This window comes from Nothoprocta perdicaria, unplaced genomic scaffold (genome assembly GCF_003342845.1).
Source record: "Nothoprocta perdicaria isolate Ctin4 unplaced genomic scaffold, notPer1 scaffold_24, whole genome shotgun sequence".
Classification (NCBI taxonomy): domain Eukaryota; kingdom Metazoa; phylum Chordata; class Aves; order Tinamiformes; family Tinamidae; genus Nothoprocta; species Nothoprocta perdicaria.
Genome location: NW_020455466.1, coordinates 5,069,836 through 5,085,868, shown reverse-complemented (window position 1 = coordinate 5,085,868; position 16,033 = coordinate 5,069,836). Strand labels below are relative to the sequence as shown.

Below are 16,033 nucleotides of genomic sequence, written 5' to 3'. Positions count from 1 at the left end.
CCAAGGCCTTGTGTGAAAGAATTCAAATTTACCTTGGTTTTATTTTTGCAGTTCACAAATGGGAAACGATGATGACCTTAGGGAAGCAAAACYATTCCCTAAATTGTCTGTTAGATATTTGAGATATATTGAAAAATAAAGTGATAAGCTTAACTCTCAGGTAACATGCTGATTCTTTTAAAATATGAGTGAATTTAAAGATGAGTTCCAGCAAATTACTTATGGCACAAAACTACATTAATGCTGCCCACAACATTATTTATACAGAAAGGTTACTTTGGCTGAGGTGACAAATTACCCTTCAACAGCAGAAGGAAAAAGTGGTTTACAGGTTCAGGCTGTAAAGTTATTAAGCAAGATCTGTCTGTACTAAGAAATGCACACCACATTAGAAAAGTCAATTTCTTAAATTAAGTGGCAAATCAGCAAGTGGATGAAAGACTGACCTTGGATCGGGGTGGTGCTCGGATGTACCATTTACAGTCTACTGCTTCAGTTTCAGAAGCTTTTCCTTCTTTGACAATTTGCACAGATTCCACAATTCCTTCAGGTCCTCCCATCTCAAACTCACAAACTGAATAACAAAATACCAGAAAAATGAAACCTGAACAGCAAACAAAACTATTTTCTACAGCAGAATGTGAAGGCCTCCAAAAATTCTGAAAAAAAACAACATACCAACCTGGCAATGGTTTCAAAACGCCAAGGTCCTTAAAATCTGGATCTTAAAAATTGAGAAAGAAAAAATTAGTTTTGTTCAATATCCTGGTGCTACATCATCATATCAATTTCCACGTGCTACAATTTGACAACACACTTCAATGATATAAATACAGAGGTATTTGGAAGAAATGGGTCTTGCTTTTAAAACATGTTTAAAAACTATGGCAAAATATATTATTAAAGTAGAAAGTATTATCACACAAAGCCTTCTCTATTTTGCATTTTAAAATTCTCCTTTGGTCATAATTTTCTCTGTCTCATTCTGTTTCAGAAAGGTGAGTTCAAAAATATTCCTATATGTATATATACAGACCATATATATCCTGTATATATACCAGAGGGCAGAAATGTTACACAGCTAGCCACCTGTTATTTTAATATATCTATTTAATAAAGCAGGATATCTTTACAGCTCCATTCAGTATCACTTCACCTATTTTACATTTCCCATTAGAATTATAACACTCAACTTAACTAGAAACTTCATTCTGAGCTTAGGAATACTCTGCCATCCCCTACTGACTGTAAGAAGTCACTTTCTCTGTCAGAAATATTCATTTATTCTTCTATAAATACCATAAGAAGACATACCATAGAGCTCCTTGGGTTAACAATTGTACTAAGTGCCATCAGATAAATGTGATTACTCTTACCATCTTGGTGTTATGTTTTTATAAACATGTTCTTCACTTTCACAAAGTGAGTTTGGTCTTAGATCTATGCCCTAATAGAAAAAAATATTCACAGACAAATCAGCATGTAACAAAATTTGGCATAGTTTGTTGATAATGCCTAAAAGCAGGAATGTGAAAGAGGTTAAATTATTTGAAGAGAAGACGATCTCTTCAAAATAGAGTAGTCTTGTTATGATGTATTTGTCTCTCAAACTGCCATTCTACTTAGCATACAAACACTAGATTTTCTTTTCTCTTCAAGAAAATAGGACATAAAATTGCTGTCCTCTACATTTTTTTGTGGAAATTTTGAAGAATTTGGTCTTTTAAAATAATTGAAAAATACCCTGCATTAAGCTTCTCACGGGCCACTTCCTGCTCAAGCCTCAAAAAATTAAACAAGAAGAAAACCATGGAAGAGCTTAAGCCCTGAAGTCTGTTCATGGAACTGATTTCATTACTCCTGGATTTGGTTGGTATATCAAAAGCTGTAAATAAAAAAATGAACCATAATTTTGGAGTTACGTAGTGGATGATATGAAGAAAAAAAAATCTGCTGTGTCTTTCTTGCCTCAGTTTATTCTGTACAGTAAGAATCATAACCAAATAATACCATGAAAAATAGAAAGTTTAGTGCTGTATGAGGAAGATCAGCCATTTCAACTCAAAAAGTGAGAACACACTGGTTTCAAAACTGGAAATGTACAAACATCCTTTTCAAGTATCTCTCTATAGTCAGGCAGCCTTTGTTCTTCCCAGCTGTCTTTTATGGTTGCAAAATAAAAAATCTTAAATAAATACTCTTGAACTTAAGGGACTGCAAATACAACTAATCAGCCTTTAGCRATAATTTTTAAGCAGCTTTGTAGATTGGAAGATAGATACAATAACCATCAACATGGTTATAAACTAAATATTTCATTTAATGTTGTCAGATCTAGTGGAAACCTAGTGCTGAAAGCAACACACTTAAAGGAGATCTCCTTTAACCACTATTTCAAAAAGTTCTAATTAACATCCAAACCATATACAATGTGACCCCTGCATTTTTTCTAATGCATGGATGATTGTGATTTACTGGAAATACTATATGAGTACAGTACAGAGAAAGAAGGAAAGAGGAAAAGATGCTGATAGGATTTCTCTTATATGAAGAAGTTTTCATATGAAGGAGGGTTGGTAGCAAGATGCCTTGCTGCTTGAGCTGACCTTACCATTCAAAAAATATGGAGCAGCTGGGGAAAGGAGAGAAGCTGTGTGTCTGAAAGGGAAGGTGAATGGCATTCTCCTTTGAAATTTCTGAGTCTGAGTCTATCCTCTGATGAGCATACATCAACTCAGCACCAAGGTGTGCAGGCTCCCAGAAATCTGGTGTTGGGAGACAAAACCGGTTCACTGGTCAGTGCTTGGTCTGGAGTCCAGGAACACTTGTGGTTGTCTACCCACACTGCCTACACATTGGAATGTTTTGTCCTAGGAGTGGCAACAGGGTCCTTCTACTTTGAGTTTGATAAAGTGAGTTTGGAAGTCTAATTCTGTATGATCTACAAAAGAGTTTCATTCAAATGTATAGTATTAACATTTTAGCCACTGGAGGCAATGTAAACCATTTTCTAAATTAAGCTTGAAATAGTGTTCATATCTGTCATCTGTCCTTGTGAAGTGTTTGCGTGCCATATTTCCATGGCTCAGGGAAGTCTCTGGCAAGATACCACTCCACAGGGAAGCAATGACCAGGAAAGTACTGGTGGCCTTTCACCATAACAATATACAGTGAAAGAACAAAAAATTCACTGAGCTGAACCTGAGAAAGAGGTCTCTGTGAAAATAAGTAGAATGGGAAACATACTTCTCTATAAATAAAGCCTGTTATCCTGGTAAGGATATAAAATATGAATATTTTGGTAATAAAATACACTTTTTATTTTTTTAACTTACATTAAACTGGAGGAAAACCACATTGGTCCAACTCTATTAAAAACAAATGGAACAACTTTGCTTTCTACCTGATATTTCACTATATATTGTTTATTTGCAAAATGTCTTTCCTATTAAAACTTAATAAGGATGAAGTACAATCCAGGTCACATAATTTGACCCATAAAAAGCCAAAAGTATGTTCTTATTTGTTAATAATACAAGCTTAATAAAACCACATGAAAGTGCAAAATCCATTAAATCCCTAAATAYATGACAGATTACCTTGGCACACAAGTGCTTGGTTTTGAAAAATTATTCTTTTGCATCTTTTCAGCATTATGAGAGTAATAGTTAAATAAAATGTAAGATACTTGAGGTGTTCATATATCGAGGCAATGTATTTCATTAAACATTAACAATATACCAATGTTATAACAAAAACAACAATCTGAAAGTAAAGCATTATCAGAGATGTTGAAATTTCAACCATTTTTAAGTATACTTACCCACCAAATGTTTGTTTTTTAAATAACCTGCTATTAAAATGATTGTACTTTAGCAGCTCTTCAGTATGTAATTCAATCAAATAGTTGTTATAAGTCAGTCTGAGTCAAAACCCTTTAAAGATACATAAATGCTACCTGGATGCATCTTCTAATAGACAGGCCTTTCTCTTGTAGCTGTTGAAAACCAAAGAACTAAAAAACTAAAAGAAAAACTAAAAGAAAAGAAAAACTAAAGAAACCCTGAGGATTTGATCAGCACTAATGAGAGAGAAAAACAGGAAACATAGGTGAYGGCATCACATGAAGATTTTTTTAATGAGGGTGGGGAGGTTCCCCTAAATGGGRAAGTGAAATGTGTGAAAAAGAAAAATTTCTATAAGAAATTTGAAAATGTTCAAAGATATGTAAACAGAAGATATTTCAGACAGAGTAAGTTCYGTGGCTCTTTGCTAAAGCTTTGAATGTCTCTGGAAAAAATGAAAGCATGTCAAAATTTCCATTTCACAGATAATATATTCTTGAAATACTACGTCAACATTTCCTGTAAAGTCTCTGCAAAGCACAGAATTATATTTGAAGCTTCTTCTGGAACACAAAAATCTGTGCCAGGTTATTTAGAATCATTGGAAAATAAACATAACAAAAAACTTCTGAGTGGTCCAAGGAGTAAATGATGATAATCTGTAGATTTCTTTTTACTGATTAGTAAAAGATAAACAAATCTTTCTAAACAAATACTGAGATTGACCGATAGCAAAAATGCTATTCAAAAAAATAAACCTAAAGTAATTGCAGAGGTTAGACAAATTTCTATTAGATTGCAGATCTGATTTAATGGATTTTTCTGTGAAACAATGAAATATACATGTCCAAAATGCCATAAAAAAAGCATTGTATTTAGGACTACTTTCACGTGAAAGCACTAAATGTTCATGAAGGCTTCTGGAGGTGTTTTGGATGCAGACTGTGAGATCTCTTCTACACCCAGCTCATGGAAGCCATGCTGCTTTCTTTATTTTTACAGTTCAAGCCTGTCTGCTTTTCCAAAGTTGTGGGAAATCATGTAATTAAATGCAAGGAAAGCTATAAACCAAGAGGATAATTGCCATGAGTTTGGGAGCCTGATTGCTCAAACAACTTGTGAAGTAATGTAGGAAAATAGTAATGTACAAARAGGTTGTAGATTGACTAGATTAACTCTTCCAAAAGTATACAAATAATCTTCTTTTTCAATAAACTGCAGCCTCTTATGTGACTGCCCATCTGTAGCATATCCACACAGAGACATATTTATCCACCTTTGCACACAGTCTCTCATTCTACCCCACTGAAGTGGACTCCAGACTGGCCAACTATCTGGACTCCGTGTCCAATATTTTATTCTTTTCTCCTAGAAATAATAGCTGGTTCACTGCTCACTTCATGACAACAAAAATCTAAGGTAAGGTCTCCATGAATGTTGATTATCCTTATCACTCAGTACTTTACTTCAGTAAACTCCAAGTAAATATACAACTGTCAAGTATGCAATACAAGTCAACAAATAGCTAGGTTTCATTTCAATAGAAAGTTTATGTGCCATGATATAAGCAGAGAGATTGTGGCAGAAAACACTATTAATTACATATTGTTTTAATTTACACATGRCGATAAATCAAACAAAAGTGCAATTACCTCACTTCAAAAACATTAATGCAAAAAAAAAATTCTGTAATGTGCACTAAATTACTTCTAGTCCCTGATCATCACCAGCATAATGCTGCAGACTTGAAAAATGGTCAAAATATGCCTAATATATATTCTTCAGTGAACATGTAAACACAGATACCTTTTTCCTTCACACTTAATAACAATCATACAATGAACAGGCTGTGATGCAGGAGATGTTGAATATCACAATACTGTGTGCCAATTTGAACWGCAAATTTATATCACCCTTCAGCATAAGATTCAAAAACATCCTAAAGTTAACCTAGMACTTTATTACACAACTTGTGCTACTCTACAAAGCATTCATTTCACTCAGTATCAAAGGTGCAGTCCACCAAGACAGGTGCCTAGGTTCTCTATACATTCAATAGTATTAGCAGATGGATACCTTTGGAAAACAACTTCAACTTCAGGTAGTTGTTTAAAGCAGGATGAACTTGCCTTCCAGTTCTCTTGCTCCATTTACTATAGAATTCAATATAGATTCATTTGAATAAATGCCTACATGCTAGAATTAGTTATGAAAAACCTCACTGTACATGTTCTGTGTAGTGAGTAATTTTTTTAAAATTTTTTGTAGTTTTTGAGTGTTTTTTTTCTGCACCTAATAGKGTAAACTGTTTTATAATATTTGAGAATAAATGTTGCATTGTTTATTTTTACATTCTTATCAAAAAGGAGGAGGATATATCTAACTCTTTAAATAGCTAAAAAACATGAAATATAAGTAAAAATAATTATCTTAAAAAAAATCAGGTCTGTAATTGTAAATTACATGTGTAATACAAAATTATTATCATCTTAGGAAATAAGAGCCAGTCCATTTTCCTTAATATATAGCCAAAAGGAAAGTAAAATTCTTTAAAGTTATGTTACTCCACTGATGTCAATAAGACAGAGGTAGATAATGTCACGACAGAAACAGGACAAAATGCATAAATTTCAAACTAACTACTTACAGCAAGATCTTATGTCAGAAAGCCTTAATATAGAACTATTTAAAATGCAGATCAAATTTTGAAATTATTTAACCTGTGATCAAATACAGATTCTGCAGGGCATTTAAAGTAATCATAAGTCATACAGAAAAAAMCTAGTAAACCTTTCATACATACATAAAGACAAATATGTGAGTAAACCTCTCATATTTTATTCATCTAACTTTTCACACAACATGTATATGCAGTTTTTCCTACACTGCCAATGTTAAACCTGTTACATGCACTCATATCAAAAAAGACTAATTGGAAGTCAGATCATTTAAGTCAATTGTTTTCTCAGTATCTCTTTCTAAATACGGAACACTAACTTGGAAACTTTCTTACCATATCTAGTTAACAATCTAGTCAATTGCAAAAAAACAGTTTATATCTGAAGAATGTATAGCCAAAAACATGAGCAACTTTCATCTTGGCAAGATAAGCCAAGATGAAAGGAAAATGTGTGCCACAATATCCTAGTGAAGACATGAGACCTGATTTGCAAATAACTTGTGAGGCACTTTGCTTTCTCTTGTTCTGTAAAATAATTAAAAAAAAAAAAAAAAAAGATTTTTGATGGTAAAGGCCAATGATGTCAAAGGGTCAATGTCTGAAATATAAAGAAATTTTGATTTGGTTTGAATTCTCATGAATACTGAGAAAATTAAACAGTTTGTTTCCAATTTTTTAAAGGATTCATACACAAAATGCATCACAATGCGCCAAAATATGTAGAAACTATATGTTACTAATGCCAATTAGGGAAAATGTATAATTTAGCTCACTGAATAAATAGATAAAGCTTTAGCTTTTCATTTTCCTTTCTTTGTATGACTAGAAAGAAGCATTCAGGTTTCAACCAATATGACRTGTAGTTCTCTGACACAGGACCTATCAGGGATCTGTTTTTAGATGCAAATGTACACGGAAAGTAAACAAAAATGCAATATTCAGAGAGCCACCACATGTTTTCAAATTTGTGGAGTCAGATATCTTTTGCAAGGATTTGTAGGAGCCTAAAGCAGTGCTTCATTCTTGAGTCATTTATCATCGTTCCGTTCTACAAAGTAGAGCTTGCAGAATGCAGCACAGAGYAGCAGGATTTTTCTAAGATATTTTGCATGGTTGTCTGCTAATAATGATGATATAGTGAAAATACTGAAAGATAATTAATGAAAGATTTTAAAATACAAATAAAAGTATGCTCAAGCATCACAAAGTAAAATAAAAATTTCTATAAACATATACTTTTATTGAGGGTAACAAAAAAAGGGACTTAGCTATTCTGCTGAAGAGGATGAGGAAAAAGTGGTAATTAAAAATACTAAGATAAATGAACACATGAAAAAATACACAAATTATCATCTTGTTAGCTGAATAGGAAATTTGTTCTGATTAATCTTTTAACTCCATAACCATTTTAAAAAAGTATTAAGAAATATGCTTTTGTAAAACAACAACAAAAATCAAAGTTTTGCTAGAGAGTCTGAAAAAAGTTTGGCAAGAGTATGTGCTGCATTTGCTCTTGGCTTTCTCTGTACTGTCTTTTAAGAACAATACTCTGAGCAAGGGCAGCCATTCTGGAGACTACATATAATCTAAAGCAATGCTTCTCAAACTGTTCAGTAGCAATGGCAGGAAAGAATTCAAAGGGGATAAGTGCAAATGCAAAAGTCACTCTTTGAACCTTTAATTTCTGATGATCTCTAGAGGTCCCTTTCAACCTCAACCATTCTATTATTCTGTGATATTTAGACTACTGAGAAGTCACATGAAGACAGATAAGACAAAACGTTGTTTTTCTTTTTTTTTTTTTTTTTTTTTATTTAATATTGAAGGAGTTTAAATCCTGGTTTGGAAGACACAGCTCTCAAGGAGATTCCACTTTGTCTTGCTTTTATTGTTTGTGACTCACAATAAAACATCATCGTTGCTACTTGCATTAGGAAGAAATTTGATAAACAAATGCTGTAAGTATAAAGGGAAACAAAATTTTTAGTCACAGAAAAAAATGCAATCAACAAATGGTAGTTATTTTAGCCTGATTTCTTCCATTTTGTTAAAGCAGCACAAACTACCTCCCAGAAGCATGATTTCTATGATTTTTTTTTCTTTTAGTTTTTCATAACCTTTTTTCCCCATCGAAGTTTTCCTGTACTGTAGTTTATTATACCAGATAATTTGGGTATGCATATATACATAGGGTATGTAATACTATTATAATACTATCCCCCCTTTTTTTCCAGATTTATAAACTGTACAGCTTTGATAGCCACAGTAAAATGGTATATATTTCAAATATTAGCATTGATATACCTAAAGTTAGTTCTTGTTTCTTTGATATAATTTTGGGAATGAAAAAAACTATATAATTAAAACAAAAAAAAATCAAATCCATTTCTTCATGTCTTTAATTTTTATCTATAAAAATAATAATAAAGTAAAATAGTGCAATAGGTAAACTTCATCCAAACTCATTACTAAGACTGGTCAAATTGAGTAGGCAAGGAGTGACTGGGACAAAGCACTTGGATGCAGATGTTGTGTAGATTTCTTGTTTTCATGCACACAATGGCATGCTTTGAGATTTCAGCCTGCTTCACTCCCTTATCTGTTCTGCCACATATTCAGTAAAGGCTATTTCTTGAATGCAAATTTTGTGTAGACAAGAACCACATCAGAAAGTAAAAGGATTCATGCTAGTTTGAGTTTCATCCTCATATTGGACATATCTGTGATGGGCATCAAATCTCTTAAATACCAAGCCTAGTCTGCATGGGATCACTTGGTAAGCAATTTTCGGTACATAAAATATTTATACTAGCAACTGGATGCCCAAATTAGGAATCAGATTACCCCTCTTTTGCATTACATTTGGTGTGCGCAAACACAGGAAAAAAAGATTCTCTGACAAATAACTCAGAGGCTGCATATGCTTCCATTTGTCAGCCACCTGGCAGAGTATGAACCTGGACTGACCACACTCATGGCCCTAGCAAGACCACACTCACAGCACCCACAAGATCACCCCTTCTGAACTCTCCAGCCAAGGAACCTCCACTAGGGCTGTGCAGCTGACCTGACCACTGGGGTTAACTGTCTGTTCATCATCACGGGCAACATCTTTTATGCACCTTCCCAAGAAAATATCCTGGAAGTTTCTTGTGATTGACTGATAGTCCGTGAAAATGACAAGGAAGAAAGATGTGTAACATAARGGCAGTATCGAACTTTTCCCTGAATGATGCTGAATACTAAGCAGGGCCTAGTTATGCAGTTTCAGCATCTTACTACTCATTTGTCTCATTGATTTGTTAGAGATGCTCCCAGCCCAGCCTAGGGAAGTAATACTGATTCACTGCAGAAATAGTGAGAAAAATGATTCAGAGTCTTTAGCCACAACTGCTTGCTAGGCATTACTTCTCTAGATTGAATCAATTTATATATGGTTTATGCTTGCTACTGTTGTGTGATATCTCTGCATATCCACTCAGAAGGGCTGTTCATGCTGTATCTTTCAGTCTACAGGAAGAATTTTCCAGGACAGAGGGAAAATTAACTGGAAATAACTTGGCAATGTAAAGTAACCTTTGTTACTTTATGATCATGGAGACATTTTACCCTAGTTCTACATCAGAAGTCAGGATTTAGCTTTTTTTCAAAAAAAAAAAGCAAACAAACAAACCATAAAAAATACAACAGAAGAACACACAGGAAAAAAAAAGGAAGGAAAAAAAAAAGATATATTCACCATGATGCTACTAGAGCTTTAGGGTTTTTTGTTTTGTTTTTTGAAAAAATACATTTTCATCAACTCCTATATTCAACATAGTATATTACCAGTGCCATTTCAGATAGCACTGAGTAACCTGTAACGGACTCACACTAAAACATATTGCCAAGACAGAAACATCTGCTTAAGGTTTACACCTATTCACAGTCCTTGACACAGCTGGCCATGCCAGCAATGGCAGGTAAGCTATGATATCTTTTTGAAGGTAACAATCTCACATGAAACATTAAAATATTTCCTAGTTTACTGCCTTGAAGTGATCATTTCTGGCTTTTAATGGGAGACTTCATGTTTTGTCTCCAAGTATTTTTCTTTATTGTATATCAAAGCACCAGACGGACTCTGGTTTATCAAATAACACCAAAAGGGATCCAAGATGTGCTTCAACAACAGCAATAACAACAACAAACAAAAAAAAATACTTATTGCTTAATTATCTGACAGACATAATACTACTGAAAAGAGAATCTTTAGTCCAGAAAATTAAATGCCTATAGAAAAAAAGGCCATTCATTAGTTTATCGTGTTTTTTTTTTTTTTTTTAATTATTGCATGAATTGTATTGTAGAGCTCTCCTATAGCAAAGTTATTTTATGCTTCTAAAGCCAATGTCACAGAATGTGGAACTTCATTTGATATCTGGAATAGATATCTGTAGATGCTTGGCACCAATTCAGGACTTTCACCCCACTCCACTGTAGCCTGACAGTTCTATTCCTAAAGAAAAATAAATGTCAAAGGGAGGAGGCATTCACTGTGTTTAGGGTCTTCAACTCTAATTGCTATTGTGTTTCCCTACCACATATAACACAACAGACCTTAAAACAACACTTCAAGCGAACAAGAAGAGAAACTCTAAAAGCCAAGGTAGACCAATTAATTATTGCTGAGGGAGGCATGTTAATGCTAAGATGAAATATCTGCAGGAAAAGTAAGTTTTCTGTCCTTTTAGCACACAGAGCAGTATATTTTTCAGAGAAAACACTTTTGCCACTTTTTCTGCCACCTTTTGAAGGAACATTTTTTTTCCCCTGAGAATGTTGATTCAGAGTGCACGTGTCCTTCAACTTCAGCAAGTTTCCCACATCTACAAAGCTCTGCCTACAGGATAAGTGCATTGGCTTTCATTAGCTTTATCTGTAGAGATATTGTGGATGTGCCTTGGAGACAGATATGCTTACTTGTATTTTCTTTTGCTTCTCCCTCTTTTCAGCAGCACAGGGTAACAGTTTCCTCTAGAGAGAGTTTCAGTATAGTCCAGTTCTCAGAAAAAAATATCCCTTTTTAACGCTAAGCTATGAATTCTTACTTAAATTGTCCCATTATTTATTAATATTAAACTTAATAATGATTTCAGATATTCAAATATCTGCCACTTCTTGACAGTGAGGGTGACAGAGCCCTGGAACAGGCTGCCCAGAGAGGTTGTGGAGTCTCCTTCTTTGGAGATCTTTAAAACCCGCTTGGATGCAGCCCTGTGCCACGTGCTCTAGGTGACCCTGCGTGWGCAGGGGGGTTGGACTAGATGACCTCTGAGGTCCCTTCCAACCTTAAGCATTCTATGATTCTATGAAATGCTGTGAATATTACATGAGAAGGGAGCTAAAATTCTTCCACCCTTTCTAGTGTTACATGATTCAACTTTTCCTGAGACTTTGGAGGAAAACCTAATTCCTTGCATCTAGATCTGTGGCTGTGACCTTCCCTTTCATTCAAATAGGTCATTTTGCTCCAACTTCAAGCAATTAAAAATGCCAGAGAACAGTACAAAATGGTTTAATTTCTAGTACTGAAACAGAGTAGATATGGTCGGTTAGAAATACAACACTAGTTCTGCCAACATTAGTTCTGCCAACCTTAACCTCAAATGGTTTCCATTTAAGTATGAAAAACTAAATTTGTAATATATAAAAGTATATATTATGTATGTAATAAAAGTAAGAGATGTTTTGCTGTAGTCCTACATGGAAAAAAAAAAAAAAAACAGGATGGTAAATTTTTAATAAAGGCTCTTCAACCTCTTTAACAGTTTTGGTTTTGTTTGTTTGCTTGCTTTTTAACAACAAAATTCTGTAATGGATTCTCACTCCTCTCTGAGTACTCACTAAAAGTGAGACATCTAAAAGTGAGACATCTAAAAGTGTGTAGATTATCAAAGTGTTTTGTTCTCAGCAAAAATGGACCAATGAATCATCTGGGATCTGTGATTTGTAGTTTGAATAATTTAAATTATCATAGAATCATAGAATGCTTAAGGTTTTTGCCTAACAAAAACTCAATTACTACACCTCAGAAAACCCACTCCCAGTAATCTCTAAAACAATAATCATATCAGAATCACAGAAGGATTGAGGTTGGAAGGGACATCTAGTATATCTTATCTATATTTCAAATTCTATTGTCATAATGTGAGAATTTAAGGATCCTTTCCTAGGGAATTTAACACACTTGCAATTTTTCCTCCCTATTCAGAAACTACCACTGTGAGATGCCAATGCATCTACTGGATTTACTGGCAGCTTTAGTATTGATTCTAACAGAAACAAGTTTAGGCCTAAGATATGACTTGAATTTAGCCACTAATTTATTGAGTGCACTGATTGAGTGGCTCAGTCTCATGGAGAGAATGAAAACTGGCCTTTCACATCCCATTCACAATGAAATGTGCATTGTGATCTCATGAGTCACACTTTAGAAAAGTATTGCTCCTAAGCACTTATGTCTGCCTCTTACCGTATCCAATGTAGTCATTATTTGGCTGAAGAGAAGCCTGGGAAAAGAAAGGTAAACTGGGCACTGATTAGACATTTTTCAATTCTTCTGTTCAGGTGGCAATATGTAGAAGAAATTACTTATCTAGGAAGTTTTCACCTTCAGCAGCATGTCAAACACGGATGGTCACCCACAGTACTTGAGATTTTTAAGTATAGTTCAGCAGCTTATCCAACAGGCTGACAATAATTAAATTTCGTTTGACCAGATCAACTTTTTGGCTCCCAAACAACAGGATTTTTCCTAGCTCGATTTGAAAGAGTCTTTAAAGCTCTAGTGATAAACAAAAATCTCCAATATAAATAAAATCTTTCATTCAAAAGGATTTGGTAAATCACTGAAATATATATATGTTTTAATATTACTGAAATGCAATATTCTAGCAAATACATAGAAAAATAATAATGCTAAGAATGATCATTGTGGGGACAGAGCATAATTATCATGATTCGAATTAACCACATCTGATTTTTAAACAAAGCCAGTATACTCTCCCTCTAAAGGAAAAGAAAAAAAAAAGGGAACATTTGGACAGTTTGGACTTCATACTGGATAGTAAGAAGCAGTTAGTAACAGAATATCTAATCCATATAATGAAATCAGCATTATAGAAAAAATATTTTGGAGATATTCTCTTTTAAAATTAATTTCCACATAGTGGAAATAAATGAGCTACAGGAAAGAAAAGAGAGGAAAAAATCAAGAGCAAACAAGAAACGCTATGATACAATCTTTTATTAACCCACATACTGCAGCCAGCAGATTTGATAACATTGTCTCTTGAGCTTCAACTATCAGATAACATCTGGCAAATGATGTTTGTAAGTCCTGTTACACAACATCTTTTGGCTTCTCAGTGTCATTTAGGGGACTGATATGTGACYAGAATAACATATTTTAGACTGTTTCTGTCATACTAGTACAGATTTTCAATAATGGATATGCCACAGTTTATTTGAATTTGACTTTTCAAAAAATATTTGGCAATTTTGTTCTCCTAATCCTGCTTGTGACTCAAGTAATCTTTCTTAGCACAAATCTTCACGGAATATTAGATGTAGTCTTTTGGCAACAGAGTATTCTAAAAACTTTTGTATATCTTTAATATATAATGATCTCTGGAGCAATATTTTTTAAGTGTTTGCCAGAAGAATTTACTTATATCTAAAACTTTGCAATGACTTTCTGTTCTTTCAGATAAGCCATTTGGTAGCTTTTATTATCCAAAACTTCAAAAAAAAATCTTTAATCAAGAGCTTATGTCAGTCTGTATAGCACAGACCAAAACCTTTTGTATCTCTAAAGTTAAGTTCTCCTATACAAATTTATTTGAGGAAACACTAATGTCAGACACTCACTTACCCAGTGAGATGCAGGGTACACTGTGATCATGCAAACAACGTGCATTTTATATAATTGAGCAGCAACTTCAAAATAAGAATAATATGAGGGCCCTGAGTCTCTTGATTTAAAAAAGTAGCAAATATTTGTGGTACTTATTATACCATGAATTTTTAATGCAAAAATGAAAATGTCCATCTCGAGAATTACTCTCCAAGGGCAGATGGAGTTTTGCTGACAGTAATGTAACATGATTTGATTATGAATGACTAGCACATTTTTAATGAATGGTCCTAAATTAGAATGTACCTCCACACCGTTGCGCAGAGTTTTTAMGTCAGATGGGAAATACCAAGGCAGATAGAGAACAAGGGCAAATCTAACTTGTGTGATTGTGTACACAATTTCATTGATGTCAAAAGAGCTGCACCCTTAAACTAGAGAAAAATATGGTCTGTGTAGCTGAAATATACTCTTTTCCGTATTGTTTAAGATTTAAGATACTGCTTTCATACATCAGATTATATTTATGGAATAAAAAAAAAACTGCTTTAAAGTTTAGAAGRCAAAAGGAGTTAAGGATGCCTGTAGTCAGTTAAGGATGCCAAAAGTCAGTCTTAAAGTACTTTTAATTATCTTATTTGCTTAAATTTAAAATACAGCATTTTTGAATTTCTAGAAAATAATAAATCATTGTTCTGATCTTTAATCAAAGGAAATCAATCAGATAATATGCATATATATATATTAAAAATGTAACTGAATGATAATGAACAGCCAGTTTCACATGAAAACTAAACTTCTTAAATCCTCTTCTTCTAAATCCCATTCTTCTGCTTAAATTATTTACATGAATCAGTGTCCCACCACCTAAACATCCTTATGCTTGTTTCTAAATTAACTGAACAAATAAATGAAATGAGAACATAGCTAATTTCAGTTTTCTGCAGATCRCTGAATAAATGGATGAGGCTAGTAAAGAGTAAATAAATTAGTGATAAATAGCCATAGCTGCCAATGACACACAGAATGGACAAAGGCAACATTTTTTGAAAGATATGCAGCTAAGCTAACCCATGGAGCGYTGAGCTTCTTCTTTTGGGAAAGGAGCATGATAGAGTTAGCAACTTCTGGATCCTAGCTTATACTGAATTCAAAACAACTGATCTGGGAGGTGAAATTTTGCAGAAAGCAGAAGATACTAAAGATTTTTGGGTTTTCCCAAGTACATCCATTTGGGAAGTTTTTGCCTGGGAGCTTACCATTCAGTTTGAGGGAAAAAAAATTAATACTAAGAAAATAATAAAAAAGTCCCCTTTCCTGTTAATAAAAGAAAATTCTTTTCAATTCAGAAAGTGGTTTTCAAGTTCATCTTCACGTTAAATTTAAGAAGCCCAGTTGTGCACAATACCATAACTTTAAGTAGTATAAATGTGATAAAAATCTACAGGAAATTTCACTGAATATACAAACACAAAATTGATATTTATTACAGAATGACAAAGAATCACAAAATAGTTGGGGGTCAGAAAGGACCTTTGGAGATACCCTGCTATTCAGCTACCTATTCAGCTACCCTGCTCAAGCAGAGCCTTCTAGATCAGATTCCCCAGG

General features: G+C 33.8%; 1 protein-coding gene across 1 annotated transcript in view; it reads right to left on the bottom strand.

Annotated features, from left to right (window-relative positions):
* The window catches only part of NETO1 (neuropilin and tolloid like 1), a 173,494-nt gene that overhangs the window by 27,378 nt on the left and 130,083 nt on the right, over nucleotides 1-16,033 (bottom strand). Inside the window, exons 5-6 of the mRNA XM_026039743.1 lie at nucleotides 683-724; nucleotides 447-574 (exon numbers count right to left, since the gene is read on the bottom strand). Of these exons, the coding sequence (XP_025895528.1) occupies nucleotides 447-574; nucleotides 683-724 (170 nt within the window). The remainder of the gene's footprint in view (nucleotides 1-446; nucleotides 575-682; nucleotides 725-16,033) is intronic.